Below are 16,829 nucleotides of genomic sequence, written 5' to 3'. Positions count from 1 at the left end.
AGTCCTTTTTGTAGAGTTACTATTACCTCAAGGGCCTGAAAACATCCATCCATCCATTATCTATACCGCTGAATCCGTCGATCGGGTCGCGGGCGGGCTGGAGCCTATCCCAGCAGTCAATGGGCGAGAGGCGGGGTACACCCTGGACAGGCCGCCAGTCCATCGCAGGGCCACATAGAGACAAACGAGACAAACAACCATGCACGCTCACTCCTAAGGACAATTTAGAGATGCCAATCAACCTAACATGCATGATTTTTTGGACAGTGGGAGGAAGCCGGAGTACCCGGAGAGAACCCACACATACACAGGGAGAACATGCAAACTCCACACAGAAAGGCCCCAGCTGGGTGTTGAACCTGGAACCTTCTTGCTGTGAGGCAACGGTGCTAACCACCACACCACCGTGCAGCCCGGGCCTGAAAACAAATTAAGTTTGTCTTTTCTTTGCAGATTTTGGCAAAGACAAGCCATGATTACATTTGCATACAATGTACAGGAAATAAAACACATTTTCTGATTAGGTGTCAGTAATCAAATCTTAGCAGATTAGTTCAACACTGACTCAAAGGTCAACAGTCACAGGAAGGAAGTTTCTATGCAAGGACAGAATTAAACCGTGCTTGTAGTCACATCGTGTTGAGTTTTCATGTAAATTATCCTCTGTGTATACTGTACACCAAACGCAACAGTGGCACAGCTCCTCTATTGTACAGACATAGGCTCAAAAGCTTGTCATATGTAAGAAAATAAATCACAGGGAGGATGGGGGAGGGCAAGGAAACCTTGTCTGTGTTTTACACTGAGCTCTTTGTGTGTGTGTGTGTGTGTTGTGTTAACACAGGCCCGTACAGAGCAGAAAAGAAGGAGCATGTGTGTGGTTAGTATGTGAAGGTTCATGGGTTTCAGTGAGGGGGGGGGGGGTCGCTGAGGAGAGGGTGGGAGGTGTTGAGTATTGAGTATCGTTACCCATCCCCCTCACTGTCATTGCTTGGCCTCTGTATGAGTGTGTTTAGATGTAGGTGTTCATACATTTCTTTTCCCAAGCATAATGGATACACGTGAAAGTGACAATGTTGCCATGACAACGGATGGCACAATTTACAGCCATCTTTTTGTGTGGAGCATGTGTTGCAATTTGTATATGTGCATGTGTAAGAGGGTGTGAGGATTACTTATGTGAATCGGGAGCAGCCTGTCTGTAGTCACTAGGCAGATATTGGCCCACTTGACACACACACACAGACCCAAACTTGCAGGCACAGCCCGCCTGTGTCTGGCGACACTGTTGATAAAGGGGCTAGTTGTGGAGATGGCAGCTTATCCATTTACAGAAGCTGTGTGTGGGGCTCGATAAGCACTGCACCGAAGTTTACAAAAACATTGCTTCAAAACTCAGTCACCTGACAAAACCCTCCCTGCTCTGTCTACTATTAGTTTCTTTAAAGAGAGCAACAATGTGTGTGTGTGCTTACTCAAGCAAAGATAAACACTTCTCATGAACAGCATATCTGACGGATTTTGTGGTTCGTGTCCTACTTCTTTGAGAGAAATACTGAATGAAACAAAATGTTTAAAAAAAGCAATAAAAACAGCAATAACCAAACAGAAAAAGCTCAAATCTGATCAAATAAACACAACCTGCTAACCATTAACTCTTATGCTTGAGCTGCTCGACAACTCCCTTTCACCTCTCATGAATGTGTTTCTTGTTATTTCTGAACAGGGAGGAGTCTTCAGAACTCATACTTTCTATCTAAACTTTTCTCGTTATCCCTTTTAATTCTCTTTTTGCACACAAGCCTCACCTTGTGTATCTGGATAATTGTTGGCTATACATGGTGTGTGTCTGCATGTGGGCACACGTGGTTCTTGTGAAAAAATGTTTGGAGGGGAATCAGCAGAGAAGGTGCAAATGCACACAGCAATCTGTTCATGGCATTGTGAAAAAAATGTGCTGATGTTTCCATTTACAGGCTGCTCTGTGTGGGTTTGTCCTGTTCCAGCTGATATATGACACTCTGTGAATGACTTTGCATGACCTGCATGTAATGATCAGATGCTAACCCCTGCATGTTGGTGTGTGTGTGTGAGTGAAAGTGAGAGCGTGTACATGTGTGTTCAGCAGATGTCCTGTGTTCTGTTCTGTTCACTGGTCTTTGTTACTGCTCCCTCGTGCAGACGGGTATAGCCACGTGCTTTTCCGACTGCAGGGACAAGCCATGCCTCCTCCGCTGTAATCTGTCAGCTGCAGCTGCCAAGTCCTGCCCTTAAAAACACCCGTAGTCAGACTGGGTCTGCCTCCTGCTTGATGACTCTTTCCTTACTCACACATACTCACCATGCTTTCTTTTTGTCTCTTACTCACACCTACACACTTACTGAGGCTGTGCGGCATCCACAGAGTACAGAATTGAGCAACACACTTCCTTTTCAGAAATGTACGCCATCTTCTTGTATCATTTTCCCTCTTGCTCTTGATATGATGTTGGTTTATATTTCCTTCCTTCCTGAGAGCTCTTTTTTTTTTATTTTGTTCTCTACTAACAATCACCCAGAGACAGGAAGAAGAAATTTAGTGACTGGAAAAACAGGGGAGGAAGACATCCAGCTGTGGAAGGGCTAAGTTTTGAATTAAAAGCATACGGTATCAACACAGGAGAAAGTATCCAGTGGCAGTCTGTTTCTCTATACTCTGTTAAACTGAAAAAAAAGTCTGTTATCCCGGCAATCTGAGATGACTGATTGCGTTTTGCAGGTAAAAAAAACAAACCTGTATGGCATTTAACTACACATTGTGTTTTAGTGACATGTATCTATATGCAATTCCTCGGGCAAAAATGTGTTAACAGTTTGAGTCACACTTGAATTAACCTGCACTCTCCTCTCACCTCCCTCTTTTCTCTGACAAAAACAACCCAGGTTTTACCCCCAGGGCCAAAGCTCCCTGCTGCTTTACATTTAATGTCAACAGACATCTAACCGAGAAGACATTAATGCCAACAAAGTTCATGGAGGTTTTGTTTATGAGCAGAGAAAGAGAAGCATGGCCATTCATACATGGAGTGTGCATTTGTCTTTTAACCATTACAGTGCTAAAAAGTATTTGACATAAAGGAAATAGACTCTTTAAAAGAATCTATTGAAAAGCAGCCGCAGCTGCATCGAATGGTTTACTTTGTTTGATTTCTTTAATGTTGCTGAGTTTATTTCTTTTACATAACAACCCCTCTGATAAATACATTTTTTAATGAACGTTAAGAATCTATTTTAAGCAAGGTACAGTCTGGTGGCATAAGACCTCACTAGACAGGCTTCCACTTAGTCTGTCCTGCTTTTCATGCCCCTCTGGCCTGCATAAGGAGGCAGGGAGCCTGGCAGCAAACAGATCATCCGGTACACCCTGCTCTTTTATCACAGCAATGGATCGATGAGTCACTGTAATTTACCTTTTCATTGGAGAACAACAAAAGCAGACAAATAGTTCTGTCTGTGTGCACGGACACACTGCTATAATTTCCTATTGTGACACCAATATGCATATCAAATCATTTTCAGTTCTTCATGATTGCAGGCAGCAAAGTGGTGCTGTGGTTAGCACTCTTACCTTACAGCACGAGTGGGTTGTATGTTGGTTCAGGCCCTTCTGTGGGGGCTTTCGTCAGTATCCCCTGACAGTCCAAAGACATGCATAGGTCAACTGGTGATTTTAAATTTGTTTTGTGTGTGATTTTATCTGTCACTTTGTGTTAATTCTGAAATGGACTGATCTGGGTGTACCCTGCCTTTTGCCCAAATGGGTACAGATTGTTATAATTGGCTTTGTTCTTAGACATTATGTATTCGTATTCTGTATTTTTCGAAATAACCTATGTTCCTAGTTTGTACTTGTCCACTCTGCTAGACTAAATAACTGGGTCAGATAAAGCATACAAGCCTAAAACAACACTCTCACACACACGTTGTTTATCACATCCAAAGAACATGACGAAGATAGTGGATGGCCTGCTCATGTCACTAAAAACTGGTTAAATATCCTCAGTCGCGTGTAAGTACAACCTCTGTGAGATAAAGGTGATCATAAATATGAAATGTGTTCGGATATCGGGGCTTGGGCTGACAGATTTCCTGCAGGAGCTCTGTCACTCCGAATCCAGCGCTGCCATACTTTACATGTGACCACTAATAAATACTTTGTTTAACTTAAGATTTCTCCAGCTTGTTCTTGGGCTTCCAATGAAAGAATCGGGCAAACAAGACGGTGTATAATTTTAATAATTCATTCCTTCTTTCTTTATGTCCCATTCTGATTTCTTGGTCCTGGATTTTCCTGTTTTGGCAAAAACTGCTTACAGTGAAGTATATGGATTATCTTGACCAACTGGTTTCTGAAACAATCTGCAAACCAAATTGTCTGCATGACTGAATAGAGAAAGACTTTTTAAACACAAATACAATACACTGTTCCCAGTTTCACTTTAAAAGAACTCTTGTTGGCTAATATTTTTCAATAACCTGCACACGATGGAGCCATGTGTAAGCTGTTCTCTATCAATGTTTCCATTTACAGTAAGATCAATCTAGCAGTTTGTTTAGATGCATCTCTGCTCAAGTGGTCCCGATGACCTATTTTACAAACCAGTTCAATGACTCTCTCATAGCTGAGGCTAACTTGAGCTCTTGCAAACTGATATCTTTCCTACACTTCTTTCCTCCACAACACATAAACACATTCATAGAAATGTACACAACCTTGCTCACATGTCTGACACTGTCAAGTTCCTGCTCATTCACAAACACACACACACACACACACACACACACACACACACACACACACACACACACACACACACACACACACACACACACACACACACGAAGAAAAACAAGTCACATAAAAATAAAATCTTTAAGGACGCAAAAGTGTGTCTTCTGGGTGTATTGCAAGACTGGAATCAATGTGGAGCAACACCACCACCTACAGGTTCATTAGCACTGAACTCCCCTGTTTTTATCTTGATATTTATTATTTTCTATTAATTGATCTATTTATTCAGTCGTTTAGGTTTTTTTCAGAATTGTTTATGGCAATTGCAAGGTTTAGCAAAGGGGTCTGCAGCATGCTTTAATTCCACAAGATGCTTTCTGTTACTGAAAAGTTCAATCTAGATTCTGAAGTTGAAACATTTTCAAGTTTCAGAATGCTTTACTTAAGATTCTGGTATATTTTGTCAATAAGCAGATGTCAATTTACTTGATTGACACTGATGTGTTTTCTCTTGTAAACTACATCATTTTTATTTATCTGTTTATTTCTTCTGTATCTGTAACACAGCCTTTCTGAGTGTGTTGATGGCTGACAAATGTAAGAATCTGTAAAATTAGAAGGATATTTCTACAGTAATAAAGCATGACATATAGCCATTTTGGTCAAATTGTCAAATTGTTAACCAAGAAGACATTCAGCTACAAACACATGGTGAAAGTGTTTTTTTTTCATTGTCACTTCTCAGTGAACCCTGGTCATCTATTATGAGGCAATGAAAACAATCGTACAAAGAGTCCTGATCCTCACTTTGGCCTCCTGCCTTCGTGTTTTTGTCTTCCACCCACATACTTAGAACTGCACATACGCTTGTAATCTTTCACAAATGCACACACAGCCGCATAAAGGCAGTCATAACTGTTTTGAATAATTGATTGTTCGTGATATTGCGTAGCTCTAGGGTTTCCAGGCTATCATTGTCCCTGTTTCAGGTCGGTGGGTGGCGAGGAAAAAGTGAACTTCTCATGCAAGGTAGACATCATGCACCAGCCCTTCAACACACATGTATATACACCTGCACACACACTCTTCATTTTCATGGCAGGCACATAGACTTGGATAGGGTGCATCCTTACCTGAGATGCAGAAAATACAGGAGCAGCGAGTCCACTGAAACCCTGCAGCTCATTCATTCCCAGGTCGCATCACCTCTGGTTGGTGAGACTGTTTTTCTGGGAGATACAAGACCATGAGAGGAAGATGCCTCGAAACAGTCTGATCGCCTATGAGGATGACAGTAAGACCATGACCATGTTTATATTTCTGCTACAAAATTGCTGCTCTGCTTCACACATTAAGTTATATCTTTCAGGAATTTGATATAAAAAAGGGGCACTAAATCTCTTTAAATTTCTCTTTTGTTTTTGTTTATGTCAACATGTTCATGAGATAATATATTGATACCGGTGAATGTTAATAATTTACACCAAGTAAGACCTTTTACTTAGTCTCTGTGATGTTGTTGTGATGACAGATTTGAACCTTTATTTTGGGTTAACATACAATAATTTCTACAGGATTAGCGGTTAAATTAAAAACAAATATTTTCATTTCACACATTGTCTGCAACCCACTCTCCTGCATTTTTGGGAGCTGGCCCCTGGCCCTCAGCTGTCCTTGTGGGCTTGGCCACCCTGTCTCCCTTCATTGGCCATTGTTTGAGTCTTTTGTGCTCCTCTGCTGCACCCGGTCGTAATGACCCGCATGCTGCCCACTCCGGTTACACTAAGGACACACATCAAAAGGTTGACTACATAAATATCTGTTCAGCCTGTCAGTGGCCCTCTTTGTTTTCATCTTTATCCCTCTTTCGAGCAGTATAATAGGGCCAGGTGCACAATAAGGTAAGTTTGGCTCAATCAGTGAAAGGGTTCAGTGTGGTAATGTAGCTTTAAAGCAAGGGCTGGATTTATAAAGCTGAGGTCACTAAAGGAGTAAGAGGTTGTTTATGTTCTGTTGACTTTATTACACAGTTGTATATCTAAATTTATTGGGCTTATTGTGTTTATAGTACTTTATATGCAGGAATTGTTTGTTTTGGCCAGATATCCCCCCTCTCTCATACAACCATTTCCACTAGTTCATCCTTTCTCTCGGGTTATAACAGGATTATGACACCTACAATTTATGAGTGGCAGTAACAAACTCAACACTACTGTAAGAAAACTGGGGGATTCTTGGTTTATAAGGTCAGCAAAGAGATGTAAAATGACCGTGAAGAGGAACGATTTGAGTAAATAATATCTGTTTGTTCATGCTTATGGTTGTACTGAAGGAAAATAAAATATATATTTTTCAACAAAAGGTTACGAGGATTTTCAAGTGGGACATGAGAGGGAAAGCCACTGTGGAAAAAGAAGAGACCCACAAAGGGAAAAGAAGAAAACAAAAGGTGATGGGGGCAGGAAGAAAGCATCTAGATCAGTAGAAGGGGAAGAGGAATCCCAGACCAGATCTGAGAAAAGAGAGAGAAGCAGGAAAAGAAGAGCGAAAAATGTCCAACTCACAAAAGAAAGAGAGAGGAATGAGGGGGAACATACTCTGCCAACAAGGGACAAGATGGTAAAAACAAAGAAGAATATCAAAAATGAGAAAACAAGAAAGATCAAAGACGAGGAAGAGAAAGTTGCTGAAGAAAGAAATGAAAGGGGACAAAAGAAACGTGAAAGTGCCAAAAAAGGGGAGAATGCAAGTAAATATAAAGTTAAAGAGAAAGCACAGGAAGTGAAGAGGAAAAAGCACAAAAAGGTTGTTGAAACAAGGTAAGGTATTCAATGAGATGTAGTTTCTGTAGTTTCCTGAGGAAAATGTCTCGCCAATTCATCAACATAGCAGTTTTCAATGCCTCAGGTCAGAACAGGACACTAGTGAGGAAGATGAAAACGAAGAAGAGGACAATGAGGATGAGGAGGTGAAGCCAGAGTGCCTGTCGCCGGACGAGCTGGAGAAGCTGAAGGAGGCAGTGGATGAGAGGAAGAAACTAATCCTATGTCTGAGGGGAAAACCCTGGCCAATGAAAAAGAAACTTGTCACTTTACGGTACTTTAATTCATTACTGGAAAAAAAACAAAAAAAAACAAAAACAGAATGACCAGATTTCAATTTTCAGCTGCCATTCAAGGTTTCATCTGGTGACATTTTAACAGAATATGTACCTTCTTGTAGAGAGTCTCAGGAGTTTGTGGAGAAATATGAAGGAGCTCTGGGAAAAGGGAAAGGCAGGAAATTTTATGCATACAAGGTCATGATGACCAAGGCAAGTACACAGTGATTTTCACTTATTCATATTACTATATCTAAGTGATGCAAATAAATCTACATTAAAAAAAAAAAAAAAAATGTATGTCATTAGAGGTGGATGAAGTTTCAGCGAGACTTTGAAAACTTCAAAACTGCTTGTATTCCATGGGAGATGAAAATAAAAGAGATTGAAAGTAAGCTTGCTTTATGATTAAATTCCAAACAATCGTCCTTCATAGCCTCAAGTTTCCTTTCTACTTTTGATAGCTTACGTTTTCTAAGACTAAAAGAGCATTCTTTGAGAGGAAATTTAGCATATTTTTTTTTTTTCAACATTTTACACATATTTTATGTTGTGCGAAGACCAGATCTCAGTTTTGCTTTCCTTAAAAGTGATCCTTGCCATTTTTATTCCCTTTGCCACTCAGGTCATTTTGGCTCCTCAGTTGCTTCATACTTCATCTTCCTAAGATGGATGTATGGCATCAACATGATCTTGTTTGGTCTGACCTTCGGCCTGGTCATGGTACCAGAGGTATAGCACCTTCTGTATCTTAACCATAGTAAGTTTTGAGGAGAGGATTTTTTTTTTCCACAATAAGGCTTCTTCTCCACCTTGATTATTGCTAACAGGCATTAATGGGTCGGCCTTACGGCAGCATCCCAAGAAAGACTGTCCCCAGAGCCGAGGAGGCCAGTGCTATGGACTTTGCTGTTTTATGGGACTTTGGGGTCAGTTATTAGCGCACAAATCCATGCCCATGTTTAGCATTCTATGTGCATTGCCAGTTCTTAAGGATTTTGCATCCCAGAGTTTAGAAAATAAACTAAATTTTGTATCCACAGGGTTACGCTCAGTATTCAGTCCTCTTCTATGGTTACTACAACAACCAGCGTGCCATTGGCTGGCTCAAGTTCCGTATGCCTCTGTCATACTTCCTAGTTGGGGTGGGCACAGTGGCTTATAGCTACATGGTTGTCATAAGAACGTACGTTTTTTATGCATAAAAGCAATTAAGGCATCTCTTTAATGAGCAAAATTCTAATGAGAGTGCATTTATTTGTGAATGTAGGATGGCCCGTAATGCAAATGAGTCAGGGATCGGAGATGATAACAGCTTCAACTTCAGCTGGAAGATGTTCACCAGCTGGGATTACCTGATAGGAAATCCAGAAACTGCCGATAATAAGTTTGCCTCCATCACTACCAGCTTCAAGGTAATTGCTGCTGATTGATGGATTTTCAGTTTAGAGACTGTTGTAAAAGTAAATCCCATTTAACAGCACCATATCCTTTCTGAAACATCATCAGGAGGCAATATTGGAGGAGCAGGAGAGCCATAAGGACGACAATATCCATCTGACTCGTTTTCTGCGGGTGCTGGCAAACTTCCTGGTCTTGTGCTGCTTAGCGGGAAGTGGATACCTCATCTACTTTGTGGTGCGCCGCTCCCAGAAGTTTGCCCTGGATGGTCTGGACAATCACACCTGGTGGGAAAGGAATGAGGTAGAGGCATACTACCCAAATGGAAATGACAGTGGCAATTTTATTCATACAACAGAATTTCTGACATGTCTGACAATGTGCTGAACTTAGAAAGACAAAGTATGACAAAACCAGCAACAGTTCATTAATTCATATAGGCATAGACAAACATAAGCATACATTTACAGCCCCAGACATAGACTCACATATATACATACACTTACACACTCGTATTAAAGCATACACAAACTTGACTTAAAACAATCAAGCATACATAAGAGCACTTCTCAGGAAAATTCAGCAGGTGGTTTGTTCCAGAGATCTGGACCACAGTAACCGAAGACACCCTTTGCAGATTTGTATTTAATTCTGGGAACACCTAAATTATCTGTATCTGATTACCTGAGACACCTGATTGAGTCATACACAGTGAGCAAGTCAGAGATGCACTGGAGGGCCAAACCGTTAAGTGCTTTATGAATTGGTGATTTTAAAGGTGAGTCTGTATTGAGTGCATTACAGTGTCTCAAAACTGAGAGTAGTGTCCAAAATAATGCCAAGGCTTCTGGCAAGTTAACTGTGAGGGAAACAGTGGAAACAGGCATGAACAGATTTTCTGCCTTTGAGTATTTGTACCAAAAACAAGAACTTCAGCTTTGCCTCCATTCAGCTGTAAAAAGTTTCTTGATATTCAACATTTAATTCCATTGATACTTTTTAACAGTTCGTGAGCAGAAGTCACATCAGTAATTGAAAATGATAAGCACAGCTATATATCATCTGACTATGAAAGGTAAGCTTTATTGTGATTCTTTATGATAGTACCAATTGGGAGCAAGAAAAATGGACCAAGAACTGACCCTTGTAGAATCCCTCAGAAAATTTGATTTGAGCTGTTTCTGTGTCTGCTCTGAAACTTGATCGTTGACTCTTAGATATGCGATTATTCCAAAAACATTTATCAAATTGTTTGTTGTCGGTTTCTTCAAACATTCTACAAAGAAAATTAAGATGGGATGCTGGTCTAAGGCCATTGATTACAAATGGATATGATAGTTTAAATTTCTTTGGTAAAGATGTGATTTCAGCGCGCTTGAGAGAAACAGGTAAAACTCTGGTCTTTAAAAAGTCATCGAAGATATTTTTGAAAGTAATTAAAAGCCAACAAAGAAACACAAATTTTTCATGTGCACTTGTTTTTTTGATTGAGGGAAAATATCTAGTATCACACATCTGTAAGAGGCAAGAGTGAGTAACCCAGGATTACAGACTCATTTCAAGGTGGAATCAGAATCAGGGTATTGGAATCAGGTTAAAGCTGCCGTCGGCAGGTTTTCAAAATTGCGAGTCTAAAGTCGGAAAATTCGAACTGATACAACTTTCAGGTCCCTCCCCCAACCTCGACCAAGCTCCGAATCGCCCCCAAACCCCTCCCCCTCTGTGGACGAGGTTGTGCACGTGAGTTCACACCAGTGTGAGCGCTCACAAAGAAGCTGGGGCAGACTCACGCTCAGCAGCGTGTGCACAAGCTGTGATTGACAGGTAGGATTCCTCCACCCTAACTTGATTGGTTAAAAACAGCCGGGAGCGTTCGGTTTTTGCAAGCATGATTGCAGGCTTCAGAGGGAGCTACAGATTTAGTTATTTTTCCTAAACAGCCTATTTAATATTCTACTTCCAGAATCCCATGACAGTTCAAGCTAATATGACTAAAAAATAGATGCCGACTTTAAAAAACACTTTTTAAAAAGCATGGACCACACCAGGTCACAGTCAGACAGACTGTGTGTAACTGGAGTAAACTCAGCAAGGCCGAGCTCAATTTGTGGCACTGGCATCTAGTAGTGACACTTCCGGTGGCAGGCCACTGGGTGTCACTTGGTTGTCAGTGTTTTAAAGGATGTCAAAGCCGGTTTTCGGCAAACTGATCACTTATACTGCCTCTTAATAAATTATTGATTTAAAATTGTGACTCTATTGCTTATTAAACTGTAGAAAACATTTAATTAAGAGACAATGACTCAAAGGGGGAAAAAAGCCTTTAACTGCTTTAGGATGTCACTGTTTTGCTGGCAGCTGCCAGTTGGGTGTCACTACGATGTCACTGTTTTACAGGATGTCACAGTTGGGTGTCACTACGATGTCAGTGTTTTACAGGATGTCAATGACGGTTTTCGGCAAACTGATCACTTATACTGCCTCTTAGTAAATTATTGATTTAAAATTGTGACTCTATTGCTTATTAAACCGTAGAAAACATTTAATTAAGAGACATTTACTCAAAGGGAAAAAAAGCCTTTAACTGCTTTAGGATGTCACTGTTTTACAGGATGTCACAGTTGGGTGTCAGTACGATGTCAATGTTTTAAAGGATGTCAATGCCGGTTTTCGGCAAACTGATCACTTATATTGCCTCTTAGTAAATTATTGATTTAAAATTGTGTCTCTATTGCTTATTAAACCGTATAAAACATTTAATTAAGGGATTGCATTTTCTTTGGAAACAATGTCCCAAATAGTGTTTTCTATGTATTTAACATGCTGTACGGAAAGAGGCGTTCCACAAGTAGCTGGTTTGTAACACAACATTGATGGCTATTTTGAATTCTTACTCAGAAATTTTCCTGTGGAAGCCCCTGGCCATGCAGATGTCAGAGAATACCAGGGTATGACATAGTTCCACAGGATACTGGTGGGTTAAAATGAGGTCACGTTTTCGTAGTTGTAAATAAGTTATTAAGCTATACTGATTAGTGTAAAAAGATAGATGAGACCCACTGAATTCATTTGATCAATTTATTAACTAAAGCTTTAAATTCATTTTACAGAGAAATTGGGCATGTATATCCAATTAAAAATAATTACAATAATTAAACTTATGTACATACAAAACTTAATCTAACCTTTCATTACTCCTCAACCCTCACATACTATTCAGGGTCACATTTTTTGTACATATAAAAAACCCTTTAAAACTGATTTATATTCATGTGAACCCTGAATCTACAAAAATTGAAATATTTAACAACTTTCTAACCATGTTTTAGTGCAGATAATGCTCAAAATTAAACACAAAACTATGTGCAGAGACTAATTATGGAATTATGGATACTGTGAAATGCTTAAACATCGTCCGAGCTCTCTGAACTGTCTTCGGATCCATCGAAATCAGTTCCATTTTCCCCTTTTCTCACAAAGTGTGGCCGGTGTGTGCGCAAACTTTCACTGTCACCATTCAATATATTCAAAATGTCATCCTTCTCCCCTCCTTTGGCAGGCATATCTTTTCTCTTCACGGCCGACTGTCCCAACCATCGCCACATTTTGTTAGTGTTTGCGTCTGTATTTGTACCAATAACACGCTGTCAAATAATGCACCCCCTTCTCAATGCATTCATGACAACGATGGAGCAGTCACCTAAATAAAGACAGAAGTGTCCCAAATACAAAAATCAATTGGTGAATGACACCCCATTTGTGCATGTTAAGCTGCTTGTTAATACGATAAGTGTTTTATTACTTTGCATGTCTTCCAAAAGAGAAAATAATCAGACGCAGGGTAGCAAAACATTATGGGCGTGAAAACGAAACTTAGAAAATCGGCTCGGCGCATGCACAAAGTAGCAATTCTCTACCCAGGCTCCGCCCTCGCAGTGACGCAACACCTTCGGCTCTGCTACACTTACTCAGGCAAACTGCTCATTCAGGTGGATTCGAGTTCCCGAAAAAATGGGAACTCCACCCACTTTGTCGGGAAGCAATCAACTTTGAGCAGCGCCAACGGCCCAGGGTAGAGGCGTGTTCAAGGTAGTGACGTGGTTGAACTGCCACTCAACCCATGGATTGTACACGGAAGCGCTTCATTCAATATCAACATGGAGCAGCGTCAAGCTTTTGACACTGCTGTAGATGCTGTAATGAAAGTGTTCGACGGGAGATTCTCGTTAAAAATCGAGCAAAGAACAGCCCTTGAATCATTTCTTGACAGGAAAGACGTTTTCGCCTTGCTCCCTACTGGCTTTGGTAAGAGTTTAATCTACCAGTTAGCCCCGCTGGTAGCTAAATCATACGTCAGAGGAAAGAGTGGTGTGATTGGCTTAAGCTTAGGCACAGCCTTTTCTGGCCACAACCAGTAGCAACCCGAGGGAGGCGGGTTGACCAGGCCATTTCGAATCGTATTCGTTATGGTCTTGGTCAGACCAGAATCTCGAAGAAATTTGAAAGTCTATGTTAATCAGGCTAGCAATTCTCGACAAGTAGGAGAAATCGGCATCTATCGTATTTCCAAACCAAGAGTGACCCACTCCCCTAGTACGGCAGCCTCGGCGGATGAGTTCCCATAGAAACTGCGCTCGCGTGTCCCACGCATAGACTGTATATAATAGGTTCGCGTCCCGCGAAATTATGGAAGCAAATCGTAATCAAAATTCAAATTTAAATGCATTATCAGAAATGCTTTTTCATTTTAAGAATGTGGCTGCATTATTTGACTCATAAATAAAATTACTAATCAATCATCCTATTTGCATTTCAATTTTCTTCTTCAAGACTGCTCATTCTTTCACTTAATTCAAATGAAAAGGACAAAGACATTTGAAATTTAATTTTCAAAATATGCCTCAGCAAATAGATACCAAAATTCAATTTGAAATGTAAAAGTTGAAAATTCAAATGCATTATCAGAAATGCTTTTTCATTTTATGAATGTGGCTGCATTATTTGACTCATAAATAAAATTATCCTAATCCCCAATCATCCTAATCATCCTATTGCATTTCAATTTTCTTCTTCAAGACTGCACATTCTATGCCATAATCAAAAAGAAAACAAAGCGGACATTGCTTTTTCGTTTTCGTGGCCTGCATGCAAAATACTGCCCACAATTCGATAACGAAAAAGCAATCTGAGCGGCGCAGGAGAGTGACGTCACGCCTGCTGACCGTGCTACCCATCATGTAGGCTACGGTAGGGGGCGGTGTGCATATTTGCTGTACAGTTTAGCTGCCCAGGTGGAGTCAAACAATATATCCGATTCTGATGCCCGTGACTGGGTTGAACGGGTCACAGAGAGCTTGGCTGCATACTCTGCCGTCACAGATTCAGAGGTTAGTGCAGCAAGGGCTTGCACGCCGAGGCCGCGGCCACGACCGGCCATGACTTTCTGGCCGCGGCCATTACTGAGGGAGCAGCCATTAATGAGGCTGAGACAGACGTTGCGAACAGGAGTCGGGGGATTACCTTTCACAGGTAGGATTCAACATTATTATTGGTTGTATTTTGTCAATAGAATATTATTGTACTGTATTTGTGTCTGCCGGCGAAATCGTAGCCAGCAAACGTTAAACTAGGATATGTTTATAGCCGGTGTTATGCCGAGAAGTGCACCCCCTGCTGGTCGTACTTTAAGGAGAGTCTGTGATGGAATGATATGATATAACTACATCATAATTTGTTTACCTAATTGAATTAACGGATGCAAATCTCAACAAGTCCAAATTTGTATATAAAATTAAAATAACCAAATTTCATAGTTTCAGGTTCATTTTTATAACATTTCATCTGGGCTATAATGAGTTGAGATTGTTAATAGAAAATGTATCCAACCGTCTTTCGTGTTGACTACAAAAGTATTAGTCACGGCCCTTACTTTTGAATATATGTCCAATAATATAAAAATAGTTAGGAATAGGAATACTCTAAACTCTACAATTGTCGGATTATCATAAGTGTACACGTATTATTAATTTACATGAAGAGATGTGAAAAAAAGATGCACGAATGAAACACCATTGTCAGCTCAATATTATTTTTTTTGGATAAATGTAATAATCCACACCTGAAACGGTTTACGCGCGCTCCGTGAATGGGAATGCACTTCTCGGCATAACACTTCTGTTCACACGGCTATTAGGCCAACGGAGACTTCATAAATCATATATTCCATAACACAGGCTTAGATTACAACTAACACAAGAATGCTACTTTTGAAATAATGCAAATATTACTGTTATAACATTGACCATCAGATTTTACACAGGTTTATTAATGACGTTTATTATGCCTGTATTATTCACATGTAATTCTTTCATCCTAACAAAAGTATTTACCCTCATGTCTCATCCCCACCCCTCAGATTGTCCGACCGAGAGTTGGTGTTATTCCCTCCATCTTGGGCTTACAGGTTCACCTAATAAGAGTAGGTGTATCATCATAAGGCGATTAGCATTCATAAATTGAAATATTATCAATAACAGGGCGGGGTGAAATACTTATCCCTGTGTGTGTGTGTATTTTTATATATTTTAATATTATGCTTCTTCATTTTAGCCAGAAAAGGGCAGGACTACATGTTCTTCCAGAAAAGCTGAAGAGAGCCTGTCTGTGGCCACTCAGGATGACCCAGAAGCTTCAACCTCAAACTCACTAACTCAGCCTAATGATTTGAGTATTTCTTTTTTAAACATCATATCAAAATTACCGTTCTAAATATGTTAAATAGCTACTTCTCAATATTTATACTGGTGGATGTTGTGGACAATGCTTTGTACTACATCGCAGGGTTTGTAGTCCTCCAGATTCTGCAAAAGCTGTCCTGTGGTGTGTGCCATGCAAGCTTGGTCAGAGATGCTGTACCTTCATCATTTCATGATAGCTACCACTTTCTAGCCCTGAAAAACAACGGTGTACTAGTGATTCCATCATGTGGCACAGTGAAGGTGCTGAGAGCTGCAGAGTGGGTGATTCGCCAAGCTTCAGCAAAGCTGTAAAGACGGCGACAGTCACGTACATCATCCGGGAGGAGAACGGAGGATGTTTTTCAGCTTGGGGAACACATTGAGGAGACAAAGTTTGGCATCAACAACCATTATTCCAACTTGTTGTCATTGTTTGTGTCTGTGTTTCTGAAAATAAGGCTCCACCACATTGGCAAACTGACCTCTCTTGACCTGCATAAAAGGGAGCATGAGACAGAAGCTCTGCAAAACACTCCTCTTTCTGGGCTTTTTTGCTCATTTTGTTTTGCTTTAGGTTGATACCATTCAAAATATTAAAACTTGTGTATATACAACTACCTTCTTGTACAGTGTTTTTTATATTCTTTATATTTTATTATAGTATTTCTATTTTCTAGACTAACTCAGAGAGATCCCTGAACAAGTAATGCATGTGTCTTGACTGCGGTTCATGCACAATTGGCAATTTAAAAAACATTGCACCTTGAACCTTGATGCTATGGTCATAACAAAGTTATGCTGTGAAGCCAAAAAAGCAAAA

The 16,829-nt window shown here is 40.3% G+C and overlaps 1 protein-coding gene and 1 long non-coding RNA gene across 2 annotated transcripts in view; both read left to right on the top strand.

Moving 5' to 3' along the window:
• The first annotated feature begins 7,338 nt into the window (after positions 1 to 7,338).
• The window catches only part of tmc1 (transmembrane channel-like 1), a 22,033-nt gene continuing 12,542 nt past the window's right edge, over positions 7,339 to 16,829 (top strand). Inside the window, exons 1-9 of the mRNA XM_075469164.1 lie at positions 7,339 to 7,590; positions 7,679 to 7,867; positions 7,994 to 8,084; positions 8,181 to 8,262; positions 8,497 to 8,603; positions 8,702 to 8,800; positions 8,915 to 9,057; positions 9,142 to 9,286; positions 9,381 to 9,575. Of these exons, the coding sequence (XP_075325279.1) occupies positions 7,388 to 7,590; positions 7,679 to 7,867; positions 7,994 to 8,084; positions 8,181 to 8,262; positions 8,497 to 8,603; positions 8,702 to 8,800; positions 8,915 to 9,057; positions 9,142 to 9,286; positions 9,381 to 9,575 (1,254 nt within the window). The 5' untranslated portion in view covers positions 7,339 to 7,387. The remainder of the gene's footprint in view (positions 7,591 to 7,678; positions 7,868 to 7,993; positions 8,085 to 8,180; positions 8,263 to 8,496; positions 8,604 to 8,701; positions 8,801 to 8,914; positions 9,058 to 9,141; positions 9,287 to 9,380; positions 9,576 to 16,829) is intronic.
• On the top strand, positions 14,736 to 16,518 carry LOC142382996 (uncharacterized). The gene is made up of 3 exons (XR_012769984.1): positions 14,736 to 14,801; positions 15,688 to 15,750; positions 15,882 to 16,518. It is a non-coding gene; the product is annotated as an uncharacterized LOC142382996 (long non-coding RNA).

Source organism: Odontesthes bonariensis, chromosome 6 (genome assembly GCF_027942865.1).
Source record: "Odontesthes bonariensis isolate fOdoBon6 chromosome 6, fOdoBon6.hap1, whole genome shotgun sequence".
Lineage (NCBI taxonomy): Eukaryota > Metazoa > Chordata > Actinopteri > Atheriniformes > Atherinopsidae > Odontesthes > Odontesthes bonariensis.
This window is presented reverse-complemented; position numbering and strand designations above follow the sequence as displayed.